Raw genomic sequence first — 18849 nt, 5'->3', positions numbered from 1 at the left:
ATTGATCAAAATGTGTACAATTTTTGTTATTAACGATTTATTTTATACATATTTCCATAATTTTGTTATAGTCTACAACTCTGTACAATCAATGTGATGAAATTCCTGTTCTGTGGATACTCCATTTGTGACATATCATTTAAAAAAATTATACGAAAGGTACCTGTTGCATCCCAGATAATCGAAATTGGAGGTCACTAAATATTTTCCTTTGAATAATTAAAAGACGAGCAATAATATAAAACTAAATGGAGTATCTACATTGTGTTTCAATTCCTACAAAATATGGTTATAGGTGCGTGACATGTTTGGTACCTCAAATCGCCGTTAATTGATAGGGATGTTTTTTAAGTTGCAACAAATAAGTTTATTGAATTTATCTGAAAATAAGTGTAGAAATGAATAAAAATTATAAATAAACATTGCGTTTCATTTTAACTGCATATGTAATCCAGCTTTATCAAATGTGAAAATTGTAGGCGCCTATTTATGCATGTTAATTAAAAAATAATTTGAGGATACGAAACTTATTAATTTAGGTTCTCAATTTAAAATGACAGAAAATGATAACATAATTGCATAATTATATGTCTTCCGTTCATACATATCATTTCGGGGCGAAGCATGTAATTAAGCTTTTAGTAATACACAACGTATTTACACAGTGTTTCGTATTTTTATCCAAATGAAAATAGAACGAATGAAAAAATCTGATTATAAATGTAGAAATACACATAAAATACAATGAATCATTGCTAAATTTAGTTACATCACAAAATAAAACGCATTCGGCATACTAATCTCTTTGTATTACTTGTAATAAGTAAACAACTTCGATTAATATTTATTCAGAAACCATACAAAACACCCGGTATATTAATTTGCATACGTATCCTACATGTTATAACACCGACGCATCATTTAAAACAGATATGTAAATAGTAAATACACTTTTTGATTCACAAACACCTATATAAAGAGATTCACACCAAACAAACACCATTCTTTGGTATTTTCACTTTTAACACAAAACAAAATGAAGTTCCTTGTTGTTATTACCGTATTAGCTCTGTCTTTAACAACCATTTATTGTTACACTAGTAAGTATAAACATGTACAATTTAATGTGAAAAATAAATGAATTTTCATTTTGTAGGTAATCAATGTTTGGGTGAAAACGAAGTTTATAACTCGTGTGGCTCCCCGTGCATAGCTACATGCACCAATCGGCAATTTGCAAACTGTGAGGCTAAATGTGAAGAAGGATGTTTTTGTAAAGATGGATATCTAAGAAATGAAGAAACTGGAAGTTGTGTATTACCAAAGGATTGTTCTACTGGCTATTAATGTAATATTTTAAAATATGTGTAGGTAATTAGATATAATAAAGACTATTCTGCAGAAATGGGGAGTATTTTAAAATAAAATCATTTTTACATGCAGTTTTTATTAAAAATAATATATAATTCATAATAAATACACACAATATGTCTTAAAAATTTAAATCATAAAACAGCTTGGTTGTCTATTCTTTTTTTAAATATGCTAAAGCTAATTCCTCCTTCAGATTTAAAATTTCATTCATTATCTCGGTGTTATTATCTTCAAGTTTTTGTAAGGCACTTTTGTACACTTCTTCAGTCTGTTTGTGTTTTTTCAATATTTTTAAAAATTTGTCTTCCTTGCTAAAGTACTTGTCTACAAAAATAATTTATTCATAAGTAATTACAACGTTTCAAATGTACTTCTTACCAATATCTTTACCACACATTTCTCTTAAATGGTGATTTTCATTTTTCAAGCTATTTATGTGATGAACCATTTCATTCAGCTTTGATTTATAATATTGCTTCAATTTGTCAGTCTCTGTGTTATGCATTGACAGTTTCTTGTTCAACACTTCACATTCGCTATTTACTTTACTTAATTTCCTTTGTAAGTTTAAATTTTGGTCTTCAGTAGTCCTAAGTTTAAGTTTTAAATGTAATATATCTCTCTAGAACATCTAATTTAACCAAAATTTCTAAAAATATATCCCCAATGCACCTCCAAATCGTTATTTTTTATCTCTTTTGACCTATTGCAAATACCCAAATCAGATATCTGAGATATCGTTTTTCTGTGTAACTGAACTAACGACAGAGAATTATTCACGACTTGTTCTAACAATTGTGCGTTAGACTTTTTTAAGTCTATTGGTGGAAGACCCAATGTCTCAAAATCCTAAATCGTAAATCACTGTGAGAAAAACTGATAATTATTAAGTACCTGTGACAAGAATTGCAGTTGCTCTTCTAAATCAGTCTTGGGGCACTCATCATTCGTGAACGAATATTTTCTCTCAATTTCTCGAAGAACTTCGTCAACGTTCTCCAATGGATCCATTATTGTTAGATCAATAGAAATAACTATTTTAACTTGCAAACTTGTGAGTGCTTGTGACTTTTTTATTTCAAATTCAAATTATTTTGACGGATGACGCCGACAACTTAACCTAAAATATCTGCATCGTTCACACATCCAAATCCAATTTAGTTAGGACATATACCTGTTTTCTTTACAAAAGTTATGCGAATCAACACAAACACAAACTAATTATACGCTGTGTAATAGGGTATTTTGCCAAAAAATTATCCAAAAATAAATTTGAAAACAAATACGCAACATGACAACATCGCCTAATGTTGACAGGTAGTGTACCACGTGACTGTTTGCCACGTGCCAAATGTCAATAATGTCAGTGTCAGTCAGTTTCTATTTGTTGTTGATTAATTGTTCGTTTAATTTATGTTTATTTAATGATTAAGTGTTTAATCTTGAATATGGAGTGTACCGAAGTTGTGGTTTTATTTCCTTCCGTCCACACCATTAACTTTGTGTTAGCTCAGTTAGAAATCATCTCATCAAAATATCAAGTAAAATATTAACATTAGTAAAGGTAATAGTATAATTTTGTGGGTGATGTGTGCTCAGAAATATGTCAAGATCATTGTGTTTTAGGCATACACTTTTATGGATAATTCTGAAGTATTATCAGACTGTTCTGAATCTTCAAAAGTTTCGGAATGTTTTTCTTCAAATCTATCGACGCTGTCAGGCTTGAGTGAATATCAAGGAGAATTTTTGAAATTAAAGGAACTTATCGACCCTGAAAGTTCTTCAAACGATGTTAAGGCAAATAGTTCTGCAAAAAAAAATCATGTAATAACATGGTATGAAAACCAAATAAAAACATTAAATGTTCAATTGCAAATTTCACTCAAGGAAAATGAGAAGTATAGAAACCAGTTATACAATGTGGAGAAGAAAAAAGATATTTTATATAATGACAAGGTCGAGGCATTATTGAAACAAAATAATCAACTCGAGAAAAAATTGATAGAAGCTAACAATCAAATTCGGAGACTTTTTAATACCTATGAAACAAAGAGTAGTCAAACAGACCTGCAAAATAAAATTTTGAAGCTTGAAAAAAGTAATCAGGAGTTATCTAATCAAAATTATTTATTATCAAATGAACTAAAGCAATGTACTTATCAAAAAAGTGAGGTTGAAAGTGATTATTATAATTTAAAGTCTGAAGCTAGTGATTTAAAATTAGATTTAGTGACAAAGTTACACTGTATTGAAGAATTGAAGAAAAAAATATCAGACCAACATGTTGAACTACAAAACGTGTCCCAAAACAACTTAAAATTAATTCACGAACTTGATTTACTAACAACTGAGTTAGAATATGTCAGAAAATCGGAAAATTGGTACAAACACGAGCTACACCAACTGCAGAGCGAAAAAAGCAACTTGAGTACGGAACTTTTACAAAATAAAAAAACCACAGTAGTTCAGGAGGAAAAAATTCAAGAAATGAAATTAGAATTGAGTAATTTGAAATGTGTTTGTGATGAACTGCGTTTAACTTCACTAAAAGAAAAGGAGCGAATTTTGAAACAAATTGAAACCTCTGACGAACACTTCTCTAAGCCTGATTTTGAAAATGTCAATAATACTCGTACTAACCCTACCGTTGATATTGAAGGAATTAGCAATTATTATGAGGCAGTTATTAGCGATTTAACAAACGACGTTGCTAAAATTAAATCGGATTTTGAGCATCAACAAAATATTTTCAAGAGCATTTCGAGAGAAAATTCGGATACTTTAGCAAAATATTTATTGTTGCAAAATCGTTTAAAAGAGAAGGAAAATACAATTGAGCAGTTAGAGAGCAGTAATAAAGATTTGAAATTCAAATTATCACAAGCGATGGATAAGCAAGTAGAGCAGAGTCGGAAATTGGTGGATTTGAATAAAAACTGCACAAAACTAGAAACTGAGTTGCAGTTAAAAAATGAAGAAAAAGACGTTATTGAAAAATCAGTAAAGACAATAAAAGAACAATTTAATTCGTTTAAATGTAGTTACCAGTACTTAAAGGACGAGTTAAATCGAAAAAACGAGGAACTAATTCGACTGCAACATGTGTTAACTGAATTGGAGGAAAATATTACGAGAAATGCTGAGGACGTTGCAAAATTGAAGGAAAGGCTTACTTTTGTGGAAAGAGTGAACAAGGACGCAGAATTTACAAAACAAAATTATTTAAACGAGATTAATTCATTAAATAAAATAATTGAAGATTTACAAATAAAAGAGGAAAATAACAACAAAAGCGATTTAAATAATGTCGTAAATGGTTGTATAACCAATCGAAGTGATCCGATCAATATAGTTGATGTAATGGAATATATCTGTAAAAGCTGTAATATCGGTGAAGATGGTTCTTACCGCTATCACAATTCTATTTCAAGTGGCAATCACTCTGAGTATATTAAATTATTACTAAACAGAATAGTTGCACAATTTCAGTCTAACACGACCGAAATTGCGACTAAAGATCACAGCATAATAGAATTAAAGCGAAAAAATGCAAAATTGAAAAAGTTTCTAATGAATCGCATTGAAAAATTTGAAGAGCGATGCAAAACTTTTACTGAGAAAAGCGACGAAAATATGAGAATGTTAAAAATGTTATGTGAAAATAGCAAAGAGTGCGATCAGAACCAGAAGTTCAAACACTTGCAAGCACTACTACAGGTTAAAATACAAGAAGAGAAAGATAAACAAAAACGGTAAGTTTTAATTAACACTATACTCTCATTAGTACGTTATGCGTTGTGTTATTGTATTTATTTAAGCGTTTTGGATTTGTATTTTGTAATTTTTGGAGTGGAATTTGGTGTGTTGCTGTTTAAAACCGCTCCTGCGTTGTTGGAATTTTCGAAGGGATTATTTGGTTTTGTTGGGACAAGAATCAAGAAAATTTTTGCTCAAATGACACTTAGTTGTTTTTATGCTCGTTTATTCGTATGTATTTAACTTTGAACTAATATGCTTGTGTTGCACGCGATTTACTTTTAAATTAGTTTTAGTCGGAAATTGATTTTTTGTAGGTAAATTTTCATGTTTTAGATTTGATTTTCACTTTTTTCGATCGTGCAAATATAGGAATAATTTAATTTGAAAGTAAAAATGGGAAACAAAAAATGAAGAAGAGCGACGTCTTTGATCTGTTGTGTGTATCATCACATCATGTCTTGTAAGAATAGATGTCTAGAAAATCTTGTTGTAGTTTATTATTAGACAATAAATCAATATCTACTCATGAACTAGGTACGAGCTTTTAGACGAGAATCAACTTTCTAAGGCTTTACTTTTCAAAGTGATTGTTTTATCTCACATAAATTAAATTGTTAATTTACAGAGCAAGTCAAAAGTTGGCGTCGCCAGTTAAGTTTTCGTTTTGAATTCGGTTATAAATTTCTACAAAATTATTTCTTCGAGTTTTTCAGTTTTTAAATCGTACTAACCATGACGGAGTAAAAAGTTTTAGTTTGTTGATGAATATAGGGTGCCTATAAATGATTGTGTCAAAACATGTAGTGACAACACTTAATTGTAATTTTGTCTCGTGGACATTTGAATATGAAATATTCCCAAATAAAGATTCCAGTTTTGTTGTCCATTTAACGACAAAAATCATCACAAAAAAGATTTTTTTTAACAAGTAACGAAACATTTGGTGAAATATTTGATTTTAATAAAATATACCTACCACCAAAATCTAGGGTGGCAATTCCTATTAATCCAAGGTTATAATTTAAGAGTTACAACTATCTACATTTTATTCTATTTTTATGTTGCCATTTTTGGTTTACTTTTTGTTTATACTTTATTCCGTATTTGTTAAATTTAAAATTACACTGCGTTTACATTCAAAAATTAATTAAAACTTTGCATTTGTAGTGGTGTAACAGAAGGATGAATCTCCCGTTCGTTCAAAAAATTTGTGGTTGTTATTCATATAGTTTCTCTGTAGTCCCAGCGTTTATTTTGTTAGAATTGCGATGACGGATGTGTTTTAATTAGGTGTAGTAACACCGCATCAGCGTACTCGTTTCGCATCGCAAAAAATGCATCATAAATTGTTCTGTCTTGCATTAAATTCGGTAACGCGATACTTTGGTTTTGTTGATTTATTGTAGACATATCCTTTAATGAAATCATTAATCTTTATCATTTTTTATCACCTCAAATTTATTACATAATTTGTCATTTCAGATACGAAAGAAATTACCGCACATTGTTACGGAAAGTTCGGGAGCATATGAAAGGTAGAAATGTAGCGGAAAAACATAATGGATATTTACAAGAACTACATAACAATTTATCAGACGAATGTAACACATTGAAGTTACAAGTAAAGATGAAAGAAACCGAAATAAATAAGTTACAAAACTGCGTAGACAATTATTTATCTATTAATGAAAAATTGAAACAAAATGTACTTAAACTTGAAAAGGAATTAACAAAGCCGTGCACCAAATGTGAAGAAGTGGATAACTTAAAGAAGAAAAAAAGCGACCTCGCTTGTAAGGCGAAAGATGAAGTAATTTCACATTTACAAGAAGAGGTAGTGTTGAAATGTATTCATTTTTAGATTGTAATTTTTTATTTGTAGAATCGACAATTGTTACTAAAAATGTCTGCGCTTAGTGCCAATTATAAAAATAAGATGCAAACACTTGTTGAAACTAATAACGAATTGGGTGCCAAATTAGCTAACTTAGAGAAATTGTTCTCAGAAGAACAAGATACACACGAAATTGCTAGAAATGAGTTAATTCTTGTAGAAAACACTTGTTTAAAATTTAATAATGAAAAGGAGCAGCTGAGTAAAAGACTGGAAAATCTTACCGATAAAAATGCTTATTTATCTAAAGAAATAGAAGTATAATTTTTTATTCATTAAAAAAAAGTTTTGTTACTTAATTTTTTGTAGCACATGAATTCATGTCTTCAGCAAAAGGCTGAAGAAGTAAATGAATTAAATTTACAGAAAAAACACCTTGAAAACACCTACTTGGAGAAAGAACTTAACTTGCAAAAGCTCATAACTAGTCTAAAGAACCAACTTCTTGTTTTTAAAAATGAAATTGACTCATTAAAGAATGAAAAATTCTTTCTACAAAGAATGTGTAATGACTTAAAAGTCGCTTTGAAAATTCATGTGGATCACAATAAGGTACGGTATTCTTATTACTTATAAACAAAACTTTTTGCAAGTTTGTAATTTTTCAGGCTCTGAAGGAGTATGTTAATAGCAGCTTTAAGGAAAAAGAAAAGTTTGACAGCATGTCTCTTCTATCAAAATTTCCCAGTCCTATGACCTACGACGATGGTTACATAAATAAATTATTAGAAGAGAATAAAACGCCCGTTCAAGAGGCCCCTCTTAGTGATATCCAAGATTGTCTGAATACGCTTCGAAATGAAATTTTTGTTTTGCAGAACCAGATTGCTGAAAAAAAATATTAATAAAGTGCAAGTATTAATCCAGTATTTATTTGTTTTAAAGAAATAAAGCTGTTTTATTTAAACTGTGTTTTTTTGCATCATTTATTATTTTACAAAATTGCAAAATATATTGTCATCAGTTAAACATATTTTCTGTTTGAAAGAAATTCCTCCATGTCTCGCTGAAATATTTTTGAAAATACAGATAATGTCAACGGTTTATATGGTAATTTGTAAAAGTTGTCGACTTGGAAACTTTTAGACACCTTGCGATTGCATTTAAGAACCTAAATTTTTTATTTGTAATTCTGAATTCAGCGTCCAAAATTTAAACTCTCCCCACTTTCAGATTTGTAACTGAAATATTTCGGAATTTCTTTTCTAAAATTGAAAATCTAACTAACTTCAGGTTTTAATTTTAAAATTCGGAATTTCGGTTTTCAACTTTTGGGTATTGTCAAGAGTTAAACTCTGAAATTCTAAAGCGCTAATTCTATATACGTAAAACTCTATTTTATATTAATAAATCAATTATTACAATTTTAAAAAATTTGAAGTATTAAGTGATCGCCAATGTCAGTCTGTGAAAAACGGGAAGTTAAAAATAAAATTCAATTTTACCAACTCAGTCATTCTTGATCATCCGATATTTTAAATCAAATTTTTTCAATTCAAAGACTCGGAATGTTGAGTTTAAAATCAAGCTTTCAAGTTTGAATTTCGGTTTAAATACGAACTAAGGCTAAGAAATCTAAACTCGTAATCTAGTACCGCAATATTAAAAAAAATGAATTAGTGTCGAATTTGATGAACAAATTTGTGAATTTCAGAATTATAAATTAGGGTAAAACCATATTTTTGGTTCTTTTAAACCTCTATTACTGGCTACAACTAAGACCATTAAACTTTTTGATTAAATTACAGGCTGGTTTCAGGCGTAATACCGCTATTATCTGGTAAAAGGTTGACGATCTATTCTGTTTATTAAAAAGTTCGTAAAAACTTAATTCAACATCTTACTTCAGTCACTTTTTATGTTCTTTTAAGAAAACTAAACTTCCTTGTATAATGGGCTTTTTGGCGAAAAGTCGGATTGTTTTATTCGATTTTGTTGAGAAAATCTGCCGATTTAATTTTTCTTATATGTATACCTCAAATTTGATTATATGAAAACGACAAAAATGCACAATCTCATGATAAAATCCGAGATACCCAAAGGATAAATAACTTTCCTTAGTGAGGTCTTACCAGAAACCTAATATTTTATTTCGCATTCTGCGACACGCTAGACTAGTCTGCAGCGCAACTGAATATTTAGAATAACAAAGCGGAACAAAATATTTACTTGAGTTTCAGTTTCAGAAAATGTGTCTTTGCAAAGTTATAATTACAAAATTACAAAGAAAATTCTAATACCACAGGTAATTAAAAACGTTTGAGAGGAGTTTTCGGAGCCTGGAAGACATCGACAAAGTATAATGATCCTATTTAACAAGAAACAAAAAAATTAAGCATAAAAATATGTACAAGCGGTTTTATGCTTCAGCAACGATTATTTTTCCACTATTAAAAAAAGGATAATTAGATCAAAAAGGATTTAAAATTATTTATTTCTAATAAAAATGTGTTTAATTTATTTGAGCTGTGACCTGTTTTTAATTAACAACGACCTAGTGAACCATTATGTTCGTATGAATGTCTGAATCGATTACTATGGTTGACCCCAATTTGAGAATTATTTCTTCTAACTGAAAATAAAAATCTCACGTTAGATTTAAATTATAATGGACAGACTTTTATTGTAAGCTAGTAAATAAACTCAGGTAGGTGAAAGATCAAACACGAAGCTATTTTGAGAAATTCATTACTTCTTATTTGCGTGCATTTCCTTTCAAAGACGCTAAATATTTTTAATAAAAAGTAATTACCTTTAGGGTAAAAATAACTGAATGTTTAGAATTGCTTTCCGACTGCAATTAAATTTTACTGTTTCGCATAAAACGCAACAAAAGTCAGGGGGAAACAGACACCGTGTTTTGGTTAAGGCAGCTGCTATCAATCAGTTTTCGTTTCATCGAAGCTGTTGATATTTTTTATTCAAAGTTTTGGTGTATACTATGACGTGTTTTACGTTCAACACCCGCAGCTTCTTAATTTACTTCAAGCCGTCATTTGTGTATGGCTCTCCCGTCAATCGTCTTGCAAAAATGCGAGTGCAGTGATAAAGTGTAAAATGGTACAAGTGGCCGAAGTGAAGGAGAATTTTGTTGTGCAAGGACCTCACAGAGAAGCTTTGAGGGTAAGACACAAATTTGGATTTGATAAAGTTTTAAACTGTGCTTGCTTTTTCTGAAATACCGATGTTTGAGAATTTGGAAATAAATGTGATTACAAAATAGTGAGTACAACTAAACCGTAGATATAAATCTAACATCAAAGCCGAAGCAACTACATTTTGCTTTAAGGTGGTAACTTATGGTTGGCAAACTATCATAAATTACCTGCCTGTTTATTGCAGACGTCTGGTTATAACTTCCATTAATTTTAAATTCTCTTCCGATTACTCCGAATATCAAGATTATGTGGAATAACTGTTTGAAAATGTTTCAGATTTTGCTGCGCTTACGAGGATATTTGTAGATAGTAGATAATTTATTTGCCAATAAATTTCTAATGTTGAAATTTGTGCCTCCGTTCTCGCAAACAGCAAATATGTCTATACATTTTAAAATCCTGCATATTATGGATTAAAGCATATAAAAATTGCGCCAGTGGCAGTGGTTTAATTAGTGGTATGTACGGCATTCCCGAAATTTTTTAACTTACCGCAAGCGTTTAAAAACGTTTTATATGTTTTTGCTGCTCATGAATGGTTTGAGAAAATGTGCGAAAAGAAAAAATAAATGAAGATAAAAGTGAGTTTATTTTTTATGTGTAAAAATATGCACTGCCGCTGATAATATACCTTATGGAAGCGAATTAAACTGTTACTTTGGATTTAACTTTTAGAAATTGGTCTAAAATATCAAGTTGTAGTGTTAACTGCTAACAATCTAATATCTAATCAATAAACGATAACTGATGAACTCAATTATTTAATTATTTTTTTTATAACTTTTTAACGAAAATTTGTTTTAGAAGCTTAGTTATTTACTGAAACATTTTATATATTTGCGGAGTTTTATGTGGAACAGTCTGTGTAGTATCTATGTAGGTATCTAGTTCAGAAAAATCTGTAACTCTAGAGTTCATTTTGTTTTATTTAGTTTCTTTCTAGTGTACTTATTTTTTACCTTTGGGACAATTTTCACAAAAAATTATTATTTCATTGATGTAATTTTGCAAAATTAATTGTTTAAGTTTTTCTTGAAGGTTTTATTTACGAATGAAATGAGGTTTTTTAAAGAAAAATTCAATGAAACACACCTACGAGTACTTTTCTCATTATAAATTTATATATAAAAACATGTCTAAAAAAGTAACGTAACGAAATTTTAAATTTCTTTAATAAAATTTATGGTATGCCCTAAGGACTGATAACATTTGTTATCTGAACGGACAACTTATATTATAATTCTTCTTAGAAGCATACGTGTTTTTTTTTGGTTTTTAAAAAAATATTTCTTAAATGATTTTAGAGCAGTCTTTCATTCTTTGACGACAGTAAATCAATATTTCGTTTATTGATTAAAACTTGCTTAAATTAGGGCCGATTATAAAGTTCAAACTTTCTTTGTTTAAAATACCTTTATAATCGATATACTCGTAGGTATAGGCAGCTCAACGATATTATTTTAAAATATTGCACAGCTGCTTTTGAAGTATCATTAATTCATTAATATCGTTTCTATCACCAAATTAATATGTTGAAATTCTGAAACAAAGCTTTTAATCATTGTACTGCCAATGTCATATTATGCCTACAGAAACAGAAATGGTCAAGCAAATTAGCATCACTCGACTGTACACAATAATGAATTACCCACTAACTGGTAACAAAGGTACGCAGATTTGATCCTTTTTAAACAACCAAACCCTTTCATGTTTTTAACTCAATTTGAATAAACCTGTTGTATAATTATTGTATTCCAAAAAATCTTTGTTTTTTTTATCGAGAAAAATGCTGCAATTAAATTCTCAGAAAAATATTTCTTTCTACTGAAAAATGTGAGTAGATACCACTTGGAATTTTGCTGCACTTTATTACCATTATTATCTAGTGCTTTCAGTTGTATTTTATTTAGACATTTAGAATTTTATGTAGTCGAGTTTGTGGCTAATATCGTGAGTACATTCATTTATTTTCATAATTACTTTGTTTCCATTAAAGAAAAAGCTTTGTGCTTAAAATGAAAATGAAACATTTTCCTTCATTCATTATGTGCGTACTGCATTTTCTCTCGTTAATTAAGATTTCCAAGATTTGGATTACCCACCCGTGTCTTAATCACAATTTATTTGCAGGAGGAGCGCCGTAGAACTGGAAGATATGTAGCGACTGTGATAGCAATTTTTGTTTCTTTATTCGGTTTGTATCAGGCGATGGCTCGAGGGACGCCCGAATATGCAGCATTTTTTTTACCGGCACTGATTATGTTCTTCTACGTGCTTTGGATTCTATACGCTTCCAGGTCTCGCGGCAAACTTTCCACCGTAAGTTCGTTAGAAAATTTGCATTTTATTTGTGTTTGCAATGAAAAATATTATTAAATTAAAGAACAAGTTTGCAAATAAACGTAATTTTACTTTTACAAAGGTATTAACCAACTTCTCCACGAAACGAAAGCAATTTTCTTCCTCACTACTATAAAATGAATCTGCACAACTAAGAAATGAATCGATTTCTTCTGCATATGAGCAATCGATCAGAGACATGATAAAATATTCATACAGCCATTTTTTCATTCACAACAAAACCGAGGGCAAAGTTTTATCTTTCAAAGAAGTGAGCTTTTTAAGTTTTATTTGCTTTGACTGTATCTAAAATAAAGATAAAGGCGATTATTGGAAACTACTTAACATGTTCACTGATCTCAAATTATCTTTTCATACATTCTTTGTAAAAGTACGTTTGAAGTTTTGCGGAAGTTTCTACAAATTGGTTTACAAATTTTATACACACATCAAAATTTTACAAGTTGTTTCGAAAATGGTTTGATGCTGAAGTCGAGCAAATTCAATCCGAGTTAAGTTAAATCTGAAAATTTACTTTTTATATTTTATAAATATGTTCGTTTCGTTTATTTGCTCTCTAATATCAACAATTTTAAATAATGAACTTTGCAAAAGTTTCCGGATTCTTTCTATGATTAATTAGACTTCTTGTTGATAGATTCCGATTAACATCGTTTGATCCTGTAAAAATTTTACAGTTGAAGCCGATGTAACCTACTTCACGCCTACCTAGAATTTCCGTATTGTTTATTTGAAATTCTTCTCTCTGACAGTATTAACAAATAATTTTTACTTAGTTTCCACATTTTATGAGGCTCATTAATGTCAATAAAGCTGTGTGTAAAAGTTATGATGTTTTATGAAGTCTTATAAAAACAGCGGTTACTTTACATTAAATCTTGTTTGAAGCACTGTTTATTATTTCTAGGATGGAACTACCGAAGCTCTGGAAGACAATAAAAGTGTTACTGAGAATCCTTCTGGGGACAACAGTGGTACAAATCCCAAACCATCCACCTCCCAGAAGCAACACATTTTTTCTAGATCCTATTCCGTAGCGTAATTGAAATAAATGATATAATGTTCATTGTTTTTATACTTCAGATACGATCAATAAATTTTTGTACTTATTTGTATATTTAATGCAACAGTATTTACATTAATATAATATACTCATTAATGTGAGTATATTATAATATTATCATTATATAATAGAGACTTTTGTTGCAATGCATTAAATTATTATTAATTTATTTCTATTTTTGTTACCAATAGGTAAGTAATTCTATTTACTACTAAATACTATCACATTTCAGTGCATATAAATAAATATTTTTTTATTAAAAATTACGAATAATGGTAAACAATATCAGGGTTTATTTGACGTTTAGTCATAAAATAGCTTAAATATTTTTAAACACATTATTTTATGGTTTTAGTTGTTTGATACGATTGCTTACCACATTGCCAATATTTAACCTTCGATTTGTTTATAAGATGATGCAAAGCCTGAAAATTCTACCTGCAGACTATTTCAAATGTTTTTTACTTCTTCTATCCCAGAATATACTTATTTGATATATCATCTAAGTTTATTAATGAATTTTAGAAACACAAAGTGTCTTTTTTATATGCATATGTAACTATTTAATATTGTAGTAACATTTTTATTGCTTTGATGTAAACAAATACCAAGGCTCTTGAAAAGAATTTTGAATTTTTACAATAATTTTGTTAATTTTCACCAAATATGTGATGAAGCCCATTAACATTGAAGCAACAGCGACAGTGATTTTTTTATTAACTTAAAAGTACTAGTAGAACTAGCCTAACTTCATCCGCTCTTGTAAAATGTACATACAGGGTGCGCCAGAACTTGCGCCCCAGCGAAAAATTTCAAGTAAGATACGATACCAAGAACATGAAAAAAAATTTAACATTTATTTTTTGACATTTGACATTTTTTATGTCTATTTAATGATACTGATGTTTTTGTATATGTTTTTTAATAATAATTATTTAACAAACGTGCAAAAATTTTTCAATAAATACTACAAATAACATCAAACAGAGTTACAACTTAGAATACAGCTTCCTTGTTTCCATTTCTAATAGCCTTATTTTTCCAACAGAAATAAATAGAGCCAAAGTGCAAAATTTAAACTCTCATAACTTCGAAACTTTTATAGATAGAATTTTTTAATATTTTTTCCATGTATCTGGTCTTACCTTACATGGCATTTTTCGTGGGGCGCCAGTTCTGACTCACCCTGTATATGAAAGAGAAGAAATACATAAAATGTATTTAAAAGAGGTAGAATATGTTATCTAATGAAAGAAATATTTAGATCAGAGATTTGGATGTTTTTATTTTTCTAACATTTCACTAGTTCTAAGATTTACTATTCCTCCATCTTAAACAATCAAAGTGTTACTTATTTAAGTTGAAAATCTTTCTATTGGCTTTTATTTACCTTTGTATAAGCGAATTTCTATAAATTTTACGAGCCGATCACAACTGCATTACAAGAGATTAAACTTTTCATTAGTTATTTCTCCCAACAGAAAGGATCGCGGAAGATAATAGTTTTAATCTGTCTGGTTAGGGGCGCATGCCTGTTGCTTTTATTAAGATATCGATTCGACATCAGACACGTAGGTAAAGTGTTATCTGTCTGCATTTTTCGCTTTAAATATGTGCATTATAAAAAGATTGAATGAAATTTTGATGGGGATTATCATTAGCTTATCTCAGTTTCTCACTTGCACATTTTGTGGAAAATTTTAAATACCTAGTATTTCTATATTACGACTTTAATATATTTAGAATAATTATTTGTAACAGATTCAACGAATTTGATATTATTCCGAGTTCCTAATTTTACAATCTGATTGATTGCATAAGTTAAGCAAAATACTTGTGAAGAATTTATTCCCTGTTGTATTCCCAAATACCCAAGGGACGTGGAATTCTGCGGACGGGAAGGGGGAATAGCCTTCCATTCGTGATAGCTAATAGAATGCCAATATTGGCGCAAAATCTAAAGAAGCGCGTGAACGGATTTCATATTGCTTGATGGCAAAGAAAAAAACTTACAAGTTTCAGGATTTACCGACTGGTTTCGTGACTAAAAACTTTGTAGACCTTTTCTGTAATTATATTAAAAGTTTTGACACCTTGCTTTCCTTACACCACTTTGAATGAGACAAGAATTTATTTGTCAATTTTAAAGAAAATAAAAATCGAACCGCAAACACCACTCAAGTCTTAAATTCTACGAAGTTTTTGTTTGTTTTAAGATTAATGAGATGCCTATTAATTGAAAATTATTTCAAAGCGCTGATGAATCTTGTTGATGTAAAGTTCTACGTTAGTGGTAAGTTCATAATAAAATTCACAGTTTTGTTTGCAGTTTAAAAGCCTTTATTTTTTATAAGCTTAAGATATTTCAATCTATATAGTTTTAAGTGAAATAAACAATGAAAGGTTTTAAAAGTTTTAACTTTAATTTAGAACTACACCTAACACCTGTGTTAGTTCTTGTGTACAACTATCGTGGAAACTTCAAACTTCAAATCTTAACACGTTTTACCACTCAAAAATTTTAAGAATTTGTCAAATTTTTAATGCATTTAGTTGAAGACAAGTGGAAAAATTTATTCTGATTCTGATTCTTTACCTATCATTTAATTGCTTAAGAAAAATATAGAAATTATTACATAATATGGTGCTCTCAGAATTGGGGCAGAACTGTTTTAAATTATATTTCCATTGAATGAAAAACCCTTAAACTCTCGCACAAAATCTCTAAAGCATTTAATCCAATAAAATCAATTTTCACAGTTCCCCGGCGAAAATTCAAGTATCCTCCTTCAACTTTTTGCCAATAACATTATAAGGCGATGTAACGTCCCACGATGTAGTTGGAGGAAATATAAAAAATATTGAGTTGAGTTGGATTTCCTCCAATTTTTTAATAATTGTAAACTCTTCGTGGTCTAAAGGGCACGATCTTGTGGTTTTAATCAAATACTACTGAAACTCTCCTTTGGCTTTGATCACGCTCAAAATAATTAGTAATGTCACTCGATATTTTACTTATAAATATTCAATGGAATAATTAATTGAGTTTTTTGAACGTATCGGTTCACAATCAAAGGCACACATGCGAGTATAATCTGATTAGTGCCGGAAGGAAGGCACCCGGAGGCAACTTCATTACGATATTGTATTGTATGTTGTTAACCTTTTGGGTGAATAAAATCTGTAATTGTTCTATTTTGCTCAAAGTGGATTTTTATGTTTACACAAAAATGTGGACCGAGCTTTGAAATACTCGGAATAAGATACGTTTGAAGTGATTCGTTGAGTAAAGCTTGATACAATAAAATGTAGGCACTTGTATCGCATTCGCTGAATTATAAAATTGTAGCCATTTGTGTTACACCGAAACGGTTTTTGTAAAAAGGCTTTGCATTATACATACAAATAAGATAAAACTTGCATCTGTCTGGTCACATTTAAATTTCGTTTGAATACAAAAAGGGCGAAATCACGCCACTAACATGTACAGCTTAATTTTGTGTCGCTTCTCAACAATTAGTTGTACTTTTTTTGAAAAACTGTAAAAAATTATCACGTTAGTTGCAATCAAATTTTCCACCAGCGGTAATTTTATCAAAAATTAATACGACTAACACGACAAATTAACTTTGTTTAGTTGAAAAATCAAAACTACCAACAGTGATATACGTTCGTTATGAGTAAGGCTCGGATTATATGCACGAAAAATGCGTAAAATATGCGCATATACAGGTGCACCAAAACTTGCGCCCCAGAGAAAAATGCCATATAAGGTAAGATCTCAGGAACATCGAAAAAATGTTAAAAAAAATTATCTATAAAAATTTCGAAGTTATGAGGTTTTAAATTTTGCACTTTGACTCTATTTATTTCTGTTGGAAAAATAATTTTACAAGTTTTTTTGCTATAAGCTATTAAAAAAGGAAACAAGGAAGCTGTATCCTAAATTGTAACTCTGTTCAATGTTATTTGTGGCTTTTATTGTCAAAATTTTTGTACCTTTACTAAATAATTGTAAAAAAACATATACAAGATCATCAGTATGATTAAATAGACATAAAAGAATGTCAAATGTCAAAAAATAAATGTCAAATTTTTTTTACAGATAGAAAATTTTAAACATTTTTTCCGTGTTCCTGGTATCTTATCTTACCTGAAAATTTTCTCTCGGGCGCGAGTTCTGGCGCATCCTGTATATGCTCGATTTTTCACAAAATATGCACAAGATAATAAAAAATATGCTCCAATATATACCAAATATGCATCAATATGCAAAACTTTTAACAATAAAAAATCAAAGTTGGGATAAATTTTTCTCCTCGAGTACACTAAACTTTGCATTTTTGGCTTCTTGAACTGCACACGATGAACGAAAGAGAATAAATAAATTGGTTTTGCCTCAGACAAGCCATTTTCATAGTCTAGTAATTAAGCCTTTCTAAGAAATCTGTACTTTTCAGATCATTTATTTTTTTTAATGGCAACCTACCAAATAAAACATTTTTCTCATGAAGATCATGATCTAAAGGATTACAACTATCTACTATCTACTTTATATTAAATTAATTTTTTTTTATATAAATTAAAATTTTGCCAACAAAAATCGAACAATAGTCCGGTCAAATTAGTCATAAAAATAGTGGTCAAATAACGAAAATTCCGACAGAGCTAAATTTTGGTGGAGACCTTGGGTATACCATTAGAAATAAAGTGTCAAAAGTCCCCATCGATCCCATGTGTGCTAAAAAAGTTATTCGGGGTCAAAGGTCAATATTTGACGTTTTTTAGATTTTTTTCGAAAACGGCAAGTTTTATCAAAAAAGTAGCTTAGACGAAAATTATAGATCTTAAAATTATCTACAAAATGGTCTTTATACTTTTTTTCCAAGAATCACCATTCCTGAGATATCGCGATTTTAAAAGTTGAAGGAGTAACGTTTTACATCATATGCACATACAGAGTGCGCCAGAACTCGCGCTCCAAAGACAAATGCCATGTAGGGTAAGGTACCACGAACATAAAAAAAAAATTAAAAAAATTCTATCTATAAAAATTTCGAAGTTATGAGAGTTTAAATTTTGCACTTTGACTCTTATTTATTTCTGTAGGATAAATAATTTTCCACGTTTTTTTGCTACAGGTTATTAGAAAAGGAAACAAAGAAGCTGTATCCTAAGTTGTAACTCTGTTTAATATTATTTGTAGCTTTTATTGACAAAATTTTTGTACCTTTATC

General features: G+C 29.7%; 4 protein-coding genes across 6 annotated transcripts; 3 read left to right on the top strand and 1 right to left on the bottom strand.

Annotated features, from left to right (window-relative positions):
* Positions 1-824: 824 nt before the first annotated feature.
* On the top strand, positions 825-1401 carry LOC123014733 (chymotrypsin inhibitor-like). Its single transcript, XM_044413981.1, has 2 exons — positions 825-1100; positions 1157-1401. Exons 1-2 carry the CDS (start codon positions 1037-1039, stop codon positions 1345-1347), a joined length of 255 nt encoding a protein of 84 aa, XP_044269916.1. The 5' UTR covers positions 825-1036; the 3' UTR covers positions 1348-1401.
* Positions 1402-1481: 80 nt separating this feature from the next.
* On the bottom strand, positions 1482-2706 carry LOC123014774 (uncharacterized protein PFB0765w-like). The gene is made up of 5 exons (XM_044414043.1): positions 2549-2706; positions 2269-2494; positions 2047-2223; positions 1753-1996; positions 1482-1698 (listed from the first exon to the last, which is right to left on the bottom strand). The coding sequence occupies exons 2-5, from the start codon at positions 2383-2385 to the stop codon at positions 1526-1528; spliced, it is 711 nt and encodes a 236-aa protein (XP_044269978.1). The 5' UTR covers positions 2386-2494; positions 2549-2706; the 3' UTR covers positions 1482-1525.
* LOC123014773 (uncharacterized protein YGR130C-like) lies at positions 2695-7931 on the top strand. Of its 3 annotated transcripts, none has more exons than XM_044414039.1 (6): positions 2695-2938; positions 3001-5129; positions 6619-6970; positions 7019-7288; positions 7340-7582; positions 7639-7931. In XM_044414039.1, exons 2-6 carry the CDS (start codon positions 3013-3015, stop codon positions 7873-7875), a joined length of 3219 nt encoding a protein of 1072 aa, XP_044269974.1. In that variant the 5' UTR covers positions 2695-2938; positions 3001-3012; the 3' UTR covers positions 7876-7931. The 3 variants fall into 3 exon arrangements, with proteins under 3 accessions (XP_044269974.1, XP_044269975.1, XP_044269976.1); XM_044414040.1 differs by having other exon boundaries at positions 2986-5129; XM_044414041.1 differs by lacking the exons at positions 2695-2938; positions 3001-5129 and adding an exon at positions 5157-5596.
* Positions 7932-9898: 1967 nt separating this feature from the next.
* On the top strand, positions 9899-13652 carry LOC123014783. The gene is made up of 3 exons (XM_044414057.1): positions 9899-10153; positions 12319-12507; positions 13457-13652. Exons 1-3 carry the CDS (start codon positions 10088-10090, stop codon positions 13589-13591), a joined length of 390 nt encoding a protein of 129 aa, XP_044269992.1. The 5' UTR covers positions 9899-10087; the 3' UTR covers positions 13592-13652.
* The last annotated feature ends 5197 nt before the right edge of the window (positions 13653-18849 follow it).

Source organism: Tribolium madens, unplaced genomic scaffold (genome assembly GCF_015345945.1).
Source record: "Tribolium madens isolate multiple individuals breed KSU strain unplaced genomic scaffold, Tmad_KSU_1.1 Scaffold_97;HRSCAF=244;Tcas5.2_LG3a, whole genome shotgun sequence".
NCBI lineage: Eukaryota > Metazoa > Arthropoda > Insecta > Coleoptera > Tenebrionidae > Tribolium > Tribolium madens.
The sequence above is the reverse complement of the archived record's forward strand: the minus strand, read 5'-3'. Positions and strand labels throughout refer to the sequence as shown.